Source organism: Petaurus breviceps, unplaced genomic scaffold (genome assembly GCF_028583685.1).
Source record: "Petaurus breviceps papuanus isolate PSGF00001 unplaced genomic scaffold, PetGlider_PUasm1.0 220, whole genome shotgun sequence".
NCBI classification, from domain to species: domain Eukaryota; kingdom Metazoa; phylum Chordata; class Mammalia; order Diprotodontia; family Petauridae; genus Petaurus; species Petaurus breviceps.
The window spans coordinates 4,575,901-4,590,704 of record NW_027185876.1 but is presented as its reverse complement, the minus strand read 5'-3'; the positions used below and the strand labels follow the sequence as shown (position 1 = coordinate 4,590,704).

Here is a 14,804-nt window from a genome sequence, read left to right as displayed (position 1 = left end):
ACACACAAAGTATAAGCCCTCGAAATAATTTATCCATTTTTAACAGAAAGTTCCTTTAACTTGGACAACATGGTGCCGATAGTAACTAGTGTATCTGACCAGGATTTTGTTGCCTCTCCATGTTGACTTTATTTACATTGTTGCAATCACTGTGCATAGGGTTCTTTTGGCTTTGCTTTTGTTCCTTTGCATCATTACACACAAGGCTTTCCTTGTTTCTCTGCATTTTAGTAATCATCATTACTTAACAACATAGCAGCATTCTTTTGAGTAGCCAGGTGGCACAATGGATAGAGTGCCAGGTTTAAAATCAGAAGGATTTATCTTACTGAGTTCAAATCTTAGACACCTACTGGCTGTGTGACTCTGGGTAAGTCACTTAACCCTGTTTGCCTCAGTTTCCTCATCTGCAAAATGATCTGGAGAAGGAAATGGAAGACCACTCCAGTATCTTTGCCAAGAAAACCCTAAATGAGATTATGAATAGTTGGGCACGATTAAACTGAATGAATTACAAAAAGCATTCTTTTATATTCATAAACAATAATGTGGTCAACCATTCCCAATTACTGGCACTTTTTTTTTCTGGCTTGTTTGTTAGAATGATGCTATGAACCTTTTTTTTTTTCTCCAAAAATCTCCTTGGGACTATAGTTCCCTGTACAGGACTTTCTGGGTCAAAGGGTATGAACAACTTCGTAACTTGCCTTGTATAATTCTAAACTGTCTTCCAATAACATTTGAACTAATTTACACATCTATCAGCATTGAATTTGTATGCCTGTCTACCTTTACCCTCTCCAAGAATGAGCTCTAACTTTTTAGTTCCTTCTCTAGCTTGGGGAATATGAAATGATACCCCAGGATTGTTTTGCACTGCTTAAATAGTGGTTTAATAATTACAATATATTTTAGAGAGACAGGGCTGAAAACGGCAGCTGTCAGCGGCTTTTTGTTGGACTGACAGTTATGGTTACCTGGCAGGGGCTGAAGGACTTTGAAGAGAGTTTCCTAATGGCGCAGTAAATGAGTCACTCTGGAGGTGGGAAGGGAGCAGGGAGGGGAAACAACACACATCTCATGCTTTGTTTCCTGCTCAACTTGTCCCCTTGTAGGTGACTAAAGGCAAAAGTGATGAGCAGAAGTGTTCCTCATTCTTGTGTTTTATCTGGTCTATCCCAAGAGGAATTTATTAAGCGCCTACCAAGTTTGAGGTGTGGGTAGCTAGGTGGCACAGTGGAGAAAGTGCTGACCCTGGAGGACCTAAGTTCAAATCTGACCTCAAACACTTATTAGCTTGTGACCTTGAGCAAGTCATTAAATCCTGTTTGCCTCAGTTTCCTCATCTGTAAAATGGACTGGAGAAAGAAATGGCAAATCACTCTAATATCTTTGCCAAGAAAACCCTAAATGGGGTCACGGGGAGTCAGACATGATTGAATTGTCAACGGCAGCACTATGTATGAGATATGGGGGCAGTTCAATGACAAAACAAAAACCAGTCCTTGCATGTTCTTCTGGATGACTACCAGATGCATACAGAGAAGCACAAACATGATCCTTCTGGGAAGAAGGAGAAAACATTAACAAACATTAACAAACAAAAGTGGATCTGGAAAAGCGCCCTGTAAGTGCTGGTATATGAACTGAGCCTTGAGAGAAGGTAGAAGTTCCACTAGATCAAGGAGAGGAGAGAGGTCATTCCAGGTATGGATGTAGGAGATGGAAGACTGATTTTAGGAAACAGTGAGAAGGTCAGCATGTCAGGAACTGAGAGCACGTGAAGGGAAATGATATACATTAAATTTGGAGCCAAAGTATGAAATGCTTTAAATAATAGCTGGCATTTATATAATTTATATAATCACAGCTAGCTTTAAGTTTGCAAAGCTTTTTACTTGTTATCCTATTTAGTCCCCACAATAAACCTGTGAGGTGGGTGCTATTATTATCCCCATTTTCTTTTATTTTATATTTTTGTATGATATATATTATATATGTATATGTATATATGTGTATAATCTCTCATTGTATCATACTTTTATCTTTTACAGTAGATCTGACACAGGCACTAAATAACTGTAGAGACAGACCTCGGGGTGTCCAAGGTAAGGGGAAATGGGAACAGAGGTGGGTGAGACAGAATAATATGAGTTGACATTTATATATCTAGTTATGGTTTTTTTTTTGGAGGGCAATTGGGGTTAAATGACTTGCCCAAAGTCACACGGCTAGTAAGTGTGTCAAGTGTCTGAGGCTGGATTTGAACTCAGGTCGTCCTGACTCCAGGGCTGTTGCTCTATTCACTGTGTCACCTAGCCGCCCCTATCTAGTTATGTTTTGAAACATAACTAGAGATGAGGAAAATGAGGCTCAAAAAAGGTTAAGAAATTTGACCATGGTCACATAGGTAAGTATCAAAGGCAGGATTTGAACCCAGGCCTTGGCCTGATTTCAAGAGAAAAGGGATAGATCCAAGGAAGAAGAGTGTGCAGCATTAATAGGGAATAGATTTGGGATGAAAAAGAGGAAGGTAAGTATTAAAACACCACTGTGATTAAAATATTATCCCCATTTTACAGATGAGGAAACTGAGGCTCCCAGAACATGTGACTTGCCCAGAGCCACACATCTAGTAAGAGACAGAATTCTAACTCTGTTCTTCCTGGCTCCAAGTCATCGTGCCATCCAGTTGCCTCTTACGCCATGCTAAGAAGCTTGTGCTTGCTCCTAGAGGCATTAGGGAACCATTTAGTGTCTTGAAGAACGGTACGATCCTGAGCTTTACAGTGATTATGGGGATGCAGGGGAATTGGCTCTGCTCTGTTAATATGGAACCACGGCTGACTAGGCTGTTCAGAAAAGAGTAGGTTAGAATGACAAAAGGCGATTTATGATCACAAATATATGTATGATCTTGGCGCCTGTAAATAAAGAAGACTTGTTTATTGCTGTGCTAAGAACAATAAACCTCACAGCCATCATGGTTTCAGGCAAATATATATCATCTACAATAAAAATACCCCCAGCAGTTAGCTGGTTGAGAGATTGATGTTACCCTCGCTGCTTCCAAAGACAACCCCTGAGTCTCTTAGGTTTAGTAGAGAAGTAAGGAGAGAAACCCTAGGGAAAAGAGATGTTTCAGAAAGTAGAGGGTCCCAAAGAAGCATCTAGCCCAACTCCATAAGTTTCAGAGAGTTTAAGTTACTTGTCCCTAGGTCACACAGCAAATTAGTGACACATTTACCATTAAAAATCAGGTTTCTTCACTCCTAGACCATTGGTCCTGAACATGATACACTGATGTCTTTCTTTAAGGGCTCCTATGTGAATTTACAATGCATGTTTATTTTTAGTTCTTACTCCTGATGGTATCTGTACCTTCCAGGATGCAATTATATGTTATATAGAAGTCAAATCTTGTTAATAACTACAGAGAAAAGTCCTTTATAGTTTAGGCTCCTCAATACTCCATTTAACTCAAGACAGACAAAGTGCTGGTCTATGCTACTCAAAACCCTCAAAGTTACACATATGGCATCTGTGATAAACCCCAGATCCATGGCACTAGGTGTTCCTGAGGAATTCCTACCTGGCAGATGCAATGTGTATATGTTCAGTGATTTGGTATGTCACAGATGGCATTAAAAGCCAAACGATCTGACTTGGGCATTTAATATCAGACCTAGGAATAAAAGTCAAAGACTGATGACTCCAGCTTCTACATTGCTATTATTGCCTTCTTCCCTTCTGGTATCAGGTTAGAATGTACCTGCATTCCTTTGAGTGACTGGCAACAGATGCTCACTTCAAGATGTCTCTCTTAGCTTTGGCTCTGAACTAAAGATGAATTCTGATTGCTTTCTTCCCAACTACCCTAACTCTCTAACCTAATTTGGACCAAGAGGTCTTTACTGTCTGTATGTCATAGAGCCCACTTTGATGGTCTGGAGAAGTCTGTTGTTCATTCTTTAAGAGAACCAATGACATCAAGAGGGTGATGTCTTGACTTGCAAGTGAGTTGGATTTAAGTGAGGCAGGGCTGTGCAACAGTCACCAGCCTCACTTTCTCCTCCAAAGCCATTGGAGTCCATTGGCAAGCCATAGTTCAGGAATACTAGTGATGGCCCCAGATTCAGTGAGACACCTTGGCCTTTTCAAGCTAACGTCTTTCCAAGGTCTTAGTTTGTCTGAGGCAACTCCCATTAGATTAGGTAAGAACTGAGGAAAAAGATGGCCTAGTTTCCCTTTATCAAAGAGTCATTCTGGGAAAGGAAGACCCTCAGAGCTTCTGGCCAAAACAGAAATAATTGCTATTTACACCCACCCTGAGCTGTCTTTTCAGAATGATGGTTTTTAAAAAATTAGAAAAGAAAGAAATGCTAAATTTCATTTGAAGACTAGTGAAATAAAAGGTATATTTCAAAGGTTATATACCCCCTGAAATCTTTCTATGAATCCCTTCCAAGGACTCCAGGTTAAGAACCCTCTGACTTAGACTGTTATGGATTTAATGCATGATTTTACAAAATACTCACATCATAGGGTTGTGGTGAGGATCACAAGTAAACATGTAATGTTAAGTTCTTTGGAAACTTGAAAACAATAGATAATAGACAGATATTTATGAATTTATCATAAAGAACTAGAATAGTTATTCAACATGTGGAAACCTGGTTCCTTTAATGACCACACAAAACCCAAAGAAGCAATTCAATTTTAAACAAGAAAGTGATTGAAGAAAATTAATATTGATATTAGGTGTGTGGATTTTGTTTAGTATTACTAAACATGGTATAATGGTGAAGGCAGCAGGGTATAACTGATAGATGGCCAGGGAATCAGGAAGATCTGAGTTCAAATTCCACTTCTGACCTACTGGCTATGTTACCCTGGGCCATTCATATAATCTTTCAATACTCTAAGCAACTTTCCAAGTCCATAGGTCGAAGAACAGGTACTGATATTCATTAGTAGAGGGAGTTTCCTCATCTGGGAATTCCCTAGACCAATGAAATCATAGGTCTGGTCCCTAATCTTAACTCTCAGTACTGTTATTGTTACTGTGGCATCAAGCCAAACCAATGTGCGTCTCAAATTATTAAAATTCACTTTACCTCTGGAAAGAATCTTATCTGTAAATCATTTCAGTCTTGAGTTCAATCACCTCTCAAATAGAAATTTATTTTAAAAAATAGAGAAGCTATGCATATATCACCATACCTGTGAATAAAACATCTCCACCATCTAAGGTTGCATTTTCATCTGTCATCTCTACTATGTTGAGCTGAAGGTTTTCTAATGCTCCTTTCACCATGTCAACCTGTGGGGATAAAAAGAACGAATTGAGAATCTCAAAAACCATCTTATTTCTGAAAAAGAAAACATTTTCTCCTTCTACACAAGCACCAATAGAAACAAAGAGGACTGCCATACAGAAATGGCCCCAATCACTAAGCTCAACTCATTTCCTCTCAGTGGTGAGAAAGAGGAAGTTTCCCATTAGAACCTGTTCATTTTTATCCCTTTCTATCCCAAGGTCAAGTTACTTTTGTATATATTCTCCTTAGAATCGTGTCTGTCTCTGAAACATCAATAGTGAGCTGAGAAAATTGATTTATCCCTTCAAAGACCTAACCCCTACTCCCTAAAAGTATAAGATTTACTTTAAGACTCTACCTCAGGAATCACATTTGTACAAAGGAAGGACCATCAGTTCCAATGGTCATTTGAATACATAAACCAATATAAAAAAAACCTGTTCTTGTTTTCTAGTTGAGTTTTTTTGAGTGTTGAATTTAAAGTGTATCCATAAATCTGAAATAGTCTTTCCAGTTTATGATCAAACTGATAAAAAAGTAATTTCAATAAATTTTGTTCCCTATGGATCAAAGGTGTCCAACTCAGCTGCATGTGGCCCCCCCCAAAATCCTAAGTGTAGTCAGACTAGATCAAAATATAATTGTGAAATGTTTAAGAAAATAAAAATAGCAAAAAAGAAAAGAAAAATAAAATTAAACATAGATAATGTTAATTTGTAGTTTTTCAAGTCTGCATGCAAGCTGTAGGATCTGTTTCTATCAGAGATTGATATCACTGCTATAGATAATTAATGAATATACTGAATGTGTTCAAACCAAAGACAAGTTTCGATGCAGGCTGCTTAGATTAAGTCCAGAGAAGAGGCAAGATAGAGGAGTGACTGATGAATATCTCTGAATTTGGTCTCTGATTCCAAAGGAATTCTATCACCACATGTGTTTAGCTTTCTATTACCTACTCAAACCGGGTTTGTAAGAGACTGTCATCTCCTTTTTCTCTCAAAGTACAAAACCCTAAGATCCGTGAGCCAGTGAGTAGTTGAGCTGTGGCTTGGACAGAGTTGCCTTCTGGGAACAGTTACATGGGCAGTTTAATTTCCTAGGGCTAGACAAAGACAAGGACCCAGTGAACAGGATGGGACTGTCTCCTTATATGAGAAGGTCCACATGGTTTGCATATTTTTCAAGAAACTCTGCAGTTAATTTAAGGTGTATGTGGCTATGTTTCTGTTCCCTGAAATCATAAACCTACAATTTTGAAATGAAATTTTGAATCTTTATAGGAATCCAGAACCCAGTCTTCAAAGCACAAAGACATTCTGATCTGAAGCCAACCTGTCATATAGACCACTTCCAGCACAGTTTACTTAATTACAATACCTAGAGACAGAAACCAGGAAGCATTTTAAAAATACAGCAATGTCTTTTGAAATCCTTAATTTAATACAAGACTTTTTCATGGGAAGCAGCCAATTAGTCTAAACATTTTTCTAAGGTCTGCACTGCTTCCAGCATGGCTGAGAGACATAGGATGAGAAGATGTAAACAGGGATGGAGGGAAAAATGCAAAAACACCAGAAAAGCATCCAGCCCTGCCAAATCACAAGCACTGAGTACACACATGGTGAATTGTGAATGAAGAGTTCTGTAGACATAAATATCTCAGAGTGATTCCTAATGTAAGAAAAATATGGAAATACTTTAACAACAAGGCTTATATTCATGCAGGCAAAAAAAATCTTTCAAGAGGATACAAAGTAAAATAAATATATCATCTCACCCTCATTCTGGAACCCATGTAAAGATTCCACAAACCCGAGTGACTCAGAACAATAAAAAAAATTATTTCCATGGATGAGATGGTCTTAATGGTGTAATAACTACATCGAATGACCTCTCTCATCAGGAGAATAAGCTGCCCTGTGTAAGAGGAAGTGGAATTTTTGCTATAATGTGAATGAAAAAAAGAAGCAGCAAAGCAATATTTACCATGACTTGTTAAGTTCTGCTGAACTCTGGAAATTATGCAGCTGTCTTCCTCTGGCATCACTACCATTTATGTTAATGGAAAATACACTGAATTGAGGGAGAGCATGAGAATTGTAGTATCGCCATTTAATGTCCCTATTAGGGAAGGGAATGCTTCTTTTGTAACCTCCTTTTTTCAGAGACAGTAAGAACTTGATCATAAAAATGTAATTTGGCCTGAGAATTCTGCATGCACTGTCTCCAGTCTAGGAACAATAGATTTTGCCCCTGTAGAACTGTAATTTAGTTACAATACCTGAGCTGAAAGAACCTTATATATCTTCAAGGATACTTCCTTCTCTCCCTATTTAAAGACGGGATAATTGAGACCCTGAGAAAAAAGTGACTTGCCCAAGGTCATCCATTGGAGGCAGGACTAGAATCTCAGTGCAGTCTCTATTTCTCTGTTCTTTCCCAGTCAACTATTTTTGACATCATTTTATTATATTCTTAGCGAAAGATAGGAAGACCTTTATGACTTGACATTGTGAAATGAACAGATCCAGAATAACAAAACACACAATGACAACAACAGTGTAAATGAAAAGAGAATTTTAAACACTGAGCTATGGGTAATTGAAAAGCCCCAAATCATAAATGCCTAATGTTCCTCACATTTTCAGACATAATCACCGTATTCGTTATTTTTTTTTTCCTTAACCCTTTTCCGTTGTTACCAGAGAGGATAAAAATACAAGGGTGGAGGGTTAGGGGAGTACAGGACTAATCAGGGAGCTCCTTGTCCAATCCTGGGAGCTAAACAGGGTTGGACCTAGTTAGTACTTGGAAGGGAGAAGAAAAAAATCTCTGTACTAGGTTCAGAAATAATGTATTCCTGTAACTTTAAAACTATGTCCTCTGAAATTATTATTAATTTTTTGTTTTTAGGCAAAACCTCTGCGGTTTCTGAAAAGTTAAAACAGCTGCCCTGGCATATAAAACCTGGCTCTTGTGCAAAGATAGTAATTTTTTGTAGCACTCAGTCACATCCATATAAACAATGACATTCTGATCCTTCCACACCACAACCAAGAGAAGGGGAGGGGTGGGTGGGAGTGTGAGTGGGGGATACTGCCTTCATGGTTAGACTTCATCGGAGAACCTCACTACTAAAAACAATAACAAAAATTCCACATTGCTAGTTGTGAGAGCTGAAGGACCACAGAGTAGAAAGGTGACAAAACGGACCCCAAGGCAGTCTTTCTGGACAAGTGGGAGAGGTGGTAGTAGGTGCCCACTGCAAACCACATGCACTTGGCTCCAGGGCTCTGGTGAAACAGACAAACTTCAGCTACAAACAGGCTCCATGCTATCCTGACAGGGAGGCATGGCAAGCCAGTCATGTAGGCAGCCAGAATACTAAATATAGCTATAAAAGTGGAGATTGTCGAAGGAAAAAATCCAAAGTCCCAACCTTCAAGGAACTGCCTGTCCTGAGGTCTCATGTCTATGGTTAATGTTGTTTCACTTAACTTTCAGAAAACAAACCCAATACTCCCCCCAAAACCCCACCCAGCTTTTCATCGAGACAGTGACCCCATCAAATGGAACTTAACATTACTCAGGGTGGAGAGAAGCGTTTAGAAAAAAACAGAATTTCTTCCAGAAGCTGGAATTTGACAATGGGTCATTTAACTCATGAAAATGGAAAGAAATTGAAACTATGGCTAAATTAATTTTGTCCTAAATTATCTCATTTTCCTTATTCCAGCGCAAGGAACTGCACACCCTTCTCACAGAGGGATAAGGGAAGTACATGATTAAATATAAGACAGAATGTAGTTCAGTTGTATGGAAGAATGAGACAGAGGAGGGAGAATAATTCTAACTGGGAAAGGAAATGGGAGACAGAAAGATGATTTTATGAGGGAGACAGAAATTAAACTTATCCTTGGATTCCAATGGGTGAAAGATCATTCCAGGCACAGGGATGGAATATACAAATACAAGGAGATGGGAAAAAGGAGTACAATGTCAAGAAATCACAAACAATCCTGTTTGTCTGGAACACCGAGTGTATGAGAGTAAGCCAGGTGAAATTAAAATAGAAAAAAAATAGATTGGAACCAAACTGAGGAGGGCCTTGAATGCTAGGATTAAGGATTTATATTTTATCCTATAGGCAATCAACAGGAAGTTGCTAAATGTTTTGCCCAAGGGAGTTCATTAGGAAAATTACCTTGGAATTTGTGTCACAGATGTGTTTGTAGAAGACATATATGGTAAAGCAGGGAGAGCAATTACAAGACTATTATCATAGTATGGGTGAGAGGTAATTACTCCTAAATTGGGATGGTAGCAGTAAAAGTGGACAGACAAGGACAGATGTGAGAGTAATTTCAGAGGTAAGGTTGATAGGGCTTGGCAACTAATGGGCATACTAGAGTGTGAAGGACTGTCAAAAGTTAAAATATCAAGAATGCCTCTCCAGTTTGAAGTCTGGGTGACTAGGAGAAGAATGATAACACTGACCAAAATGGAAGGTTGAGTAGGAATAATTGGATGGATTTTAGGCATGTTGAATTTGCAGTATTAGAGGTGGAAATATCCAGCAGGGACTAAGAAATATGGAACTGGAACTCAAGGGAGAGGCCAGGGTAAAGAGAGAGGGAGATTAGGTTGAGGGGATAACTGAAGTCATGAGTGGGTAGATAAGAATGTCAAGAGAGTAGGAAGAAAGAAAGAGAAGAAAGCAAAGGGTGTCTTGGGTGACATCTATATTTGGACACAACAGAAGGAAGAGAAGCCAAAAATCATGAAGAGATGTCTTAGAAGCAAGAAAAGAACCAGAAAAGATCAGAGGAAAAGAGGACAAGGATGGAGAAAATATCAAGAAGGGGATGGCTGACAGCATCTCTTAGAAATCAATATCATCTCTGCTTTTGAAATAGCACAGTATAGGTACAACATAAGATGAAACAGGTCCTCTTAAAAAGATTTCCTCCATGTTACCCCAGAGACAGCTGGTATACTTTGGCATTTAATGATTTAATTCAAGATTAGAAGCTGTACTTCCTAATTTGAGTATTTTCCTTAAGATTTTGAGTAACAAATATAATTTACATCTGCATCATCATCATCATCATCATCCTTGCCATCATCTACTATACTAGTTGAATTGCCATCCACCAAGCTTGCCACAGGATGTTGAACTTTTTAAACCCATCAATTCCTGACAGCTTACTCAGATATTGGGTGGGGGGTGTGATCTATAGTGAAGGAGAGAATACCATACTGGTGAAATCACAGATACTTTACATGTTAAAATACCGATGACTTGTGTCCAGAATAATGGTGAGTTATTAATGTAATGGGGTTTGCTTAGGCTACCTAAGATGGGAACACCCCTATGAAAGATCCTGTTTCTGGAGGACTGGAGAAATGGCGCATATGTAGGCATTCTGCCTTGGTCTACCATGGTTTTTGAAACAGCCTTTTCCCCTTCAATGGCTGCATTGCTGAAAGCAGGAGAGTTACGTGGTACCATGGATAGAGTGCTGGTCCTGGGGTCAGAAGGACCTGAGTTCAAATCTGGCATCAGACACTTACTATCTGTGTGACCCTGGACAAGACACTTACCCCTGTTTGTCTCAGTTTTTTTTATCTGCAAAATAAATTGGAGAAGGAAACGGCAAACTACTCCAGTATCTTCACCAAGAAAAACCCAAATGGGGTCGACAAAGATTTGGACATGACTGAACGACAACATAGCTGAAAACATTGGTTATCTTTAAAATGTCCAACTCACGTGGATTTTCCTGTATTCAAGTCTGAGGGTAAACGTGATTCCTTCATTTACAGCTAGGGATATCATGCTATCATGGGGAAGGACCCTGAGTGCTATCTGCTTCCCTCTTCCCTTCTTGGTAAAGTGAGAGAAATTTTGGAGAAATGGATCTGGGGTTTTGGACTTCTTTCTTTTCTATTCTTGGTGCAGGGATATTAGTCTCCACTCTGACCCAGAAGCTCAAGCCAAGGGGACCTGGGAGTCCAGGAATCCAGGTCAGGTAATACAGCCAGTCCAACAGCAAAAAACCTAAGGAGAAAGGGTCCAGGGATACTAGTTCAGACTTGAACTTGCTGAGACTAATGCTACTATGAATTGAGCTAGATTTTGAGCCTCCTCATCCCACTCCCTTTCCCAGAGACCAAGGTGATATGGGAGAGGAGAATTATGCCCCTGAGGATAACGGGAAAATGTTTTATGTTTGTGCTTGCTAAGGCTTGAAAGTAAATATTCCTTTGTAAAAGCTAAATGGCATTGAGATGCCAGTCACTAGGCCCCCCAAAATGGGGTACACTGTAGAGAACACAAGTCATTTGGGGTTGGACCTGTCCGTAGAGAAGAGAAAGTCTGTGTGACCCCTTCAGGGCACCAGAAAACCCAGAAGGAGAGTAAAATGTAACACGTCTGGTCTTGAAACAGTGGGGCCAGAGTATAATCATGTCACACTAAATAAATAGAAGATTAGCTGACTAATGTCAAGATTGGGGAGATGAAACAATCATACAGGCTATTGACAAAATACACACTCATTCCTATTGAGAACACTAGAGAATACAGGAATCAATGGAGCCTTCCTTAAAATGATAAGTAGCATCTACCTAAAATCATCAGCAAGTATTATATGTAATGGGCATAAGCTAGAAGCATTTCCATTAAGATGAAACAAGGATGTCCATTATCACCACTGTTATTCAATATGGTACTAGAAACATTAGCTTTAGCAATAAGAGAAGAAAAAGAAATTGAAGGAATTAGAACAGGCAAAGAAGAGACTAAGCCATCACTCTTTGTAGATGATATGATGATATACTTAGAGAATCCTAGAGAATCAAGGAAAAAACTACTTGAAATAATAAACAATTTTAGCAAAGTTCAGGATATAAAATAAACCCACATGAATCACCTGCATTTTTATATATTACTAACAAAGCCCAACAGCAAGAGATAGAAATTCCATTTAAAGTTGCTGTAGACGTTATAAAATATTTGGAAGTCTACGTGCCAACTAATCATATAAGCTACCCAGTCTCACTCTCTTTCTCTCTCATATCTCTTCTTTTGTTACTTCCCCTGTCTTTCTCCTTCGATATTCCCTCCCACAGGAGCTCCATTTCCCTTTTTAGCCTAACAACTTGTCTCTTGCAAAGTTTTTCTTATCTTTCCCATCCATCCTTTTCTGCCGCAAGGTTGTTCAGCTGCCTCATATTCTGACCTGAGGCTGGTCATCTCCCAAAGGAAGAAGTCACTTGCAGACCTGTAGATGACTAAGACAAGTGAATATGTAGAAAATGCATAAGAGCAGGGGAGAATTATTCTTTACTATGGAAAAACAACAAGACCACTCCTTTGGGCTCTTTCATCTCTCCCTTCCTGCAGAGTTTCAAAGGATTTTTAAAAATTTATTAACTGAAGAGATAACATCCATTTTGGCTTATAATAGCACTGGACTTCGCCCACAGTTCTACACTAGGTTTTACTTAGTTGCTGACATTAATAGGATATTTACCATGATCTGTTTCATCCTAATGTAATAGAGACATTGTGGACAACGTTGATGTTTATTTGAGTGTCTATGAATCCTAATATGCACTGTCACCATTTGGTGGCAGTAACTATTATTTAACCAAGTCTTGCTTTTGCTTGAGAGAATGACAGGTGCTTTGGCATGTATACATGTCTTTGCCTGAGACTGGATCTCAAGTCACTAGCTGCCCCTTCTTCTTTGTGTTTATTTCCCTGAACACATGTGACCAAAGAGAAATCCTGAGGTGGATGTGTCCAGTTTTAGTGGCTACCATGTGAGGTTGAGAGCTCCTGAGTCCTGGTGCTAGGTGCCCAGCAGGATGTAATCTCCACAACTTCTCAGAGTCCCATGACCACCACCAAGAAGATACTACAATTGAAAGGATTAAGAAAGTATATAAAAGAGTTTAGGGAGAATTGCCATTTTTATTATATTGGCCCTGCCTACCCATGAACAATTAATATTTTTATAGTTATTTAAATCTGATCATATTTTATAAATTTAAAAAACAATACTGTTTATATAATTCCCAGGTTTGTTTTGGCAGGTGTACTCCCAGGTATGTTATACTGCCTAGAGTTATTTTAAATGAAAAAGGAAAGACCAAGCCAGAACATGGTTTGTCTGGAGATTCAGTCTTAAAAAGTGTTTCATGTGGGGCAGCTAGGTGGCGCAGTGAGTAAAGCACTGGCACAGGGATTAGGAGCACCTGAGTTCAAATGTGAACTCAGATACTTAACACTTACTAGCTGTGTGATCTTGGGCGAATCATTCAACCCCAATTGCCTTGCATTCCCCTCACCAAAGAAAAGCAAAAAAAAAAAGTGTTTCATGTTGAAGAATCAAACTTCTGGGAGAGTATTTTAGAAGCGGTGAATTATTTTTTTTACTTTTTAAGTATTGGTCAGTGTGTACTTAGGAATCTTTTGCACTTAAAGGGCTTATTTTGTGGTGGAGGAAATAAATAACTGCCCTATACCTGACATCAACTACTTGATACATTAAGTAATTTTCCAGCAGATAAACTGTTAATCCCTTTTAGGGGAGACCTTGGACAAGATTTCTACCTAGACTTTATTTAAGAGAGTTCCCCCCAGAGTTCTGCTTTGGGATGGCGGCATAAATGAGCCAAGGAATAGGAGAAAAGCCTCATTCCTTCTCTTTGGGGTCTGACTTCCCTCAGGGTCAAGTCTAGAACTAAGTAACTTTGGTGAAAAGAGTAGTGCCCTCCTTCCTTCCCCCCAGCCCCAAGGCTGCAGGTTGCTATGCAGCCCATTTCATTTGATCCTCACAATAACTCTATGAAATGAATGATATCATTATCCTCACTTTATAGATGAGTTAAATAAGAATCAGAATGATCAAGTACCTTGTCTAGGCTAATACAGCTAGTGTCTTCCTGACTCTCAAGTCCAGCATTCTGTTGACTGTATCACACTGCCTCTCCTATCTCTGCACAGTCTAGCCCAGCAGAAGTGAAGTGCAATAAAAGGAGCCAGGCAGTACAGTGTATAGAGCACATGGCTTGGAATCAGGAAGACTCATCTTCATGGGTTCAAATCCAGCCTAATATACCTCATAGCTGTGTGACCCTGGGCAAGTCACTTAACCCCGTTTGCCTCGGTTTCCTCCTTTGTAAAAAGAGCTGGAGAAGGAAATGGCAAACTACTCCCCTTTCTTTGCCAAGAGAACCACAAACAGGGTAACAAAGGGTTGGACACAACTGAAACGCACAACATTAGAGCTTCACTAACAGCACGCTGGTTGCACTGAAGTCTCTCTCTAGCTCTGTCACCCTGGGTAAGTCACTGAATCTTAGTTTCTTTCTCTGTAAAGTGAGAGTTGAACTCAATGACATAGAATGTCCTTTTGGGCTCTAAATCTACGAGCCTGGGAACTTTCAGTGGATCTTATCTTGCCTTTT

At 39.2% G+C, this 14,804-nt stretch overlaps 1 protein-coding gene across 2 annotated transcripts in view; it reads right to left on the bottom strand.

Moving 5' to 3' along the window:
- The window catches only part of DDAH1 (dimethylarginine dimethylaminohydrolase 1), a 201,222-nt gene that overhangs the window by 59,024 nt on the left and 127,394 nt on the right, over positions 1-14,804 (bottom strand). For both annotated transcript variants that reach the window (XM_069094583.1, XM_069094585.1), the window contains exon 2: positions 5,224-5,323. In XM_069094583.1, coding sequence (XP_068950684.1) covers positions 5,224-5,323 — 100 coding nt within the window. The remainder of the gene's footprint in view (positions 1-5,223; positions 5,324-14,804) is intronic.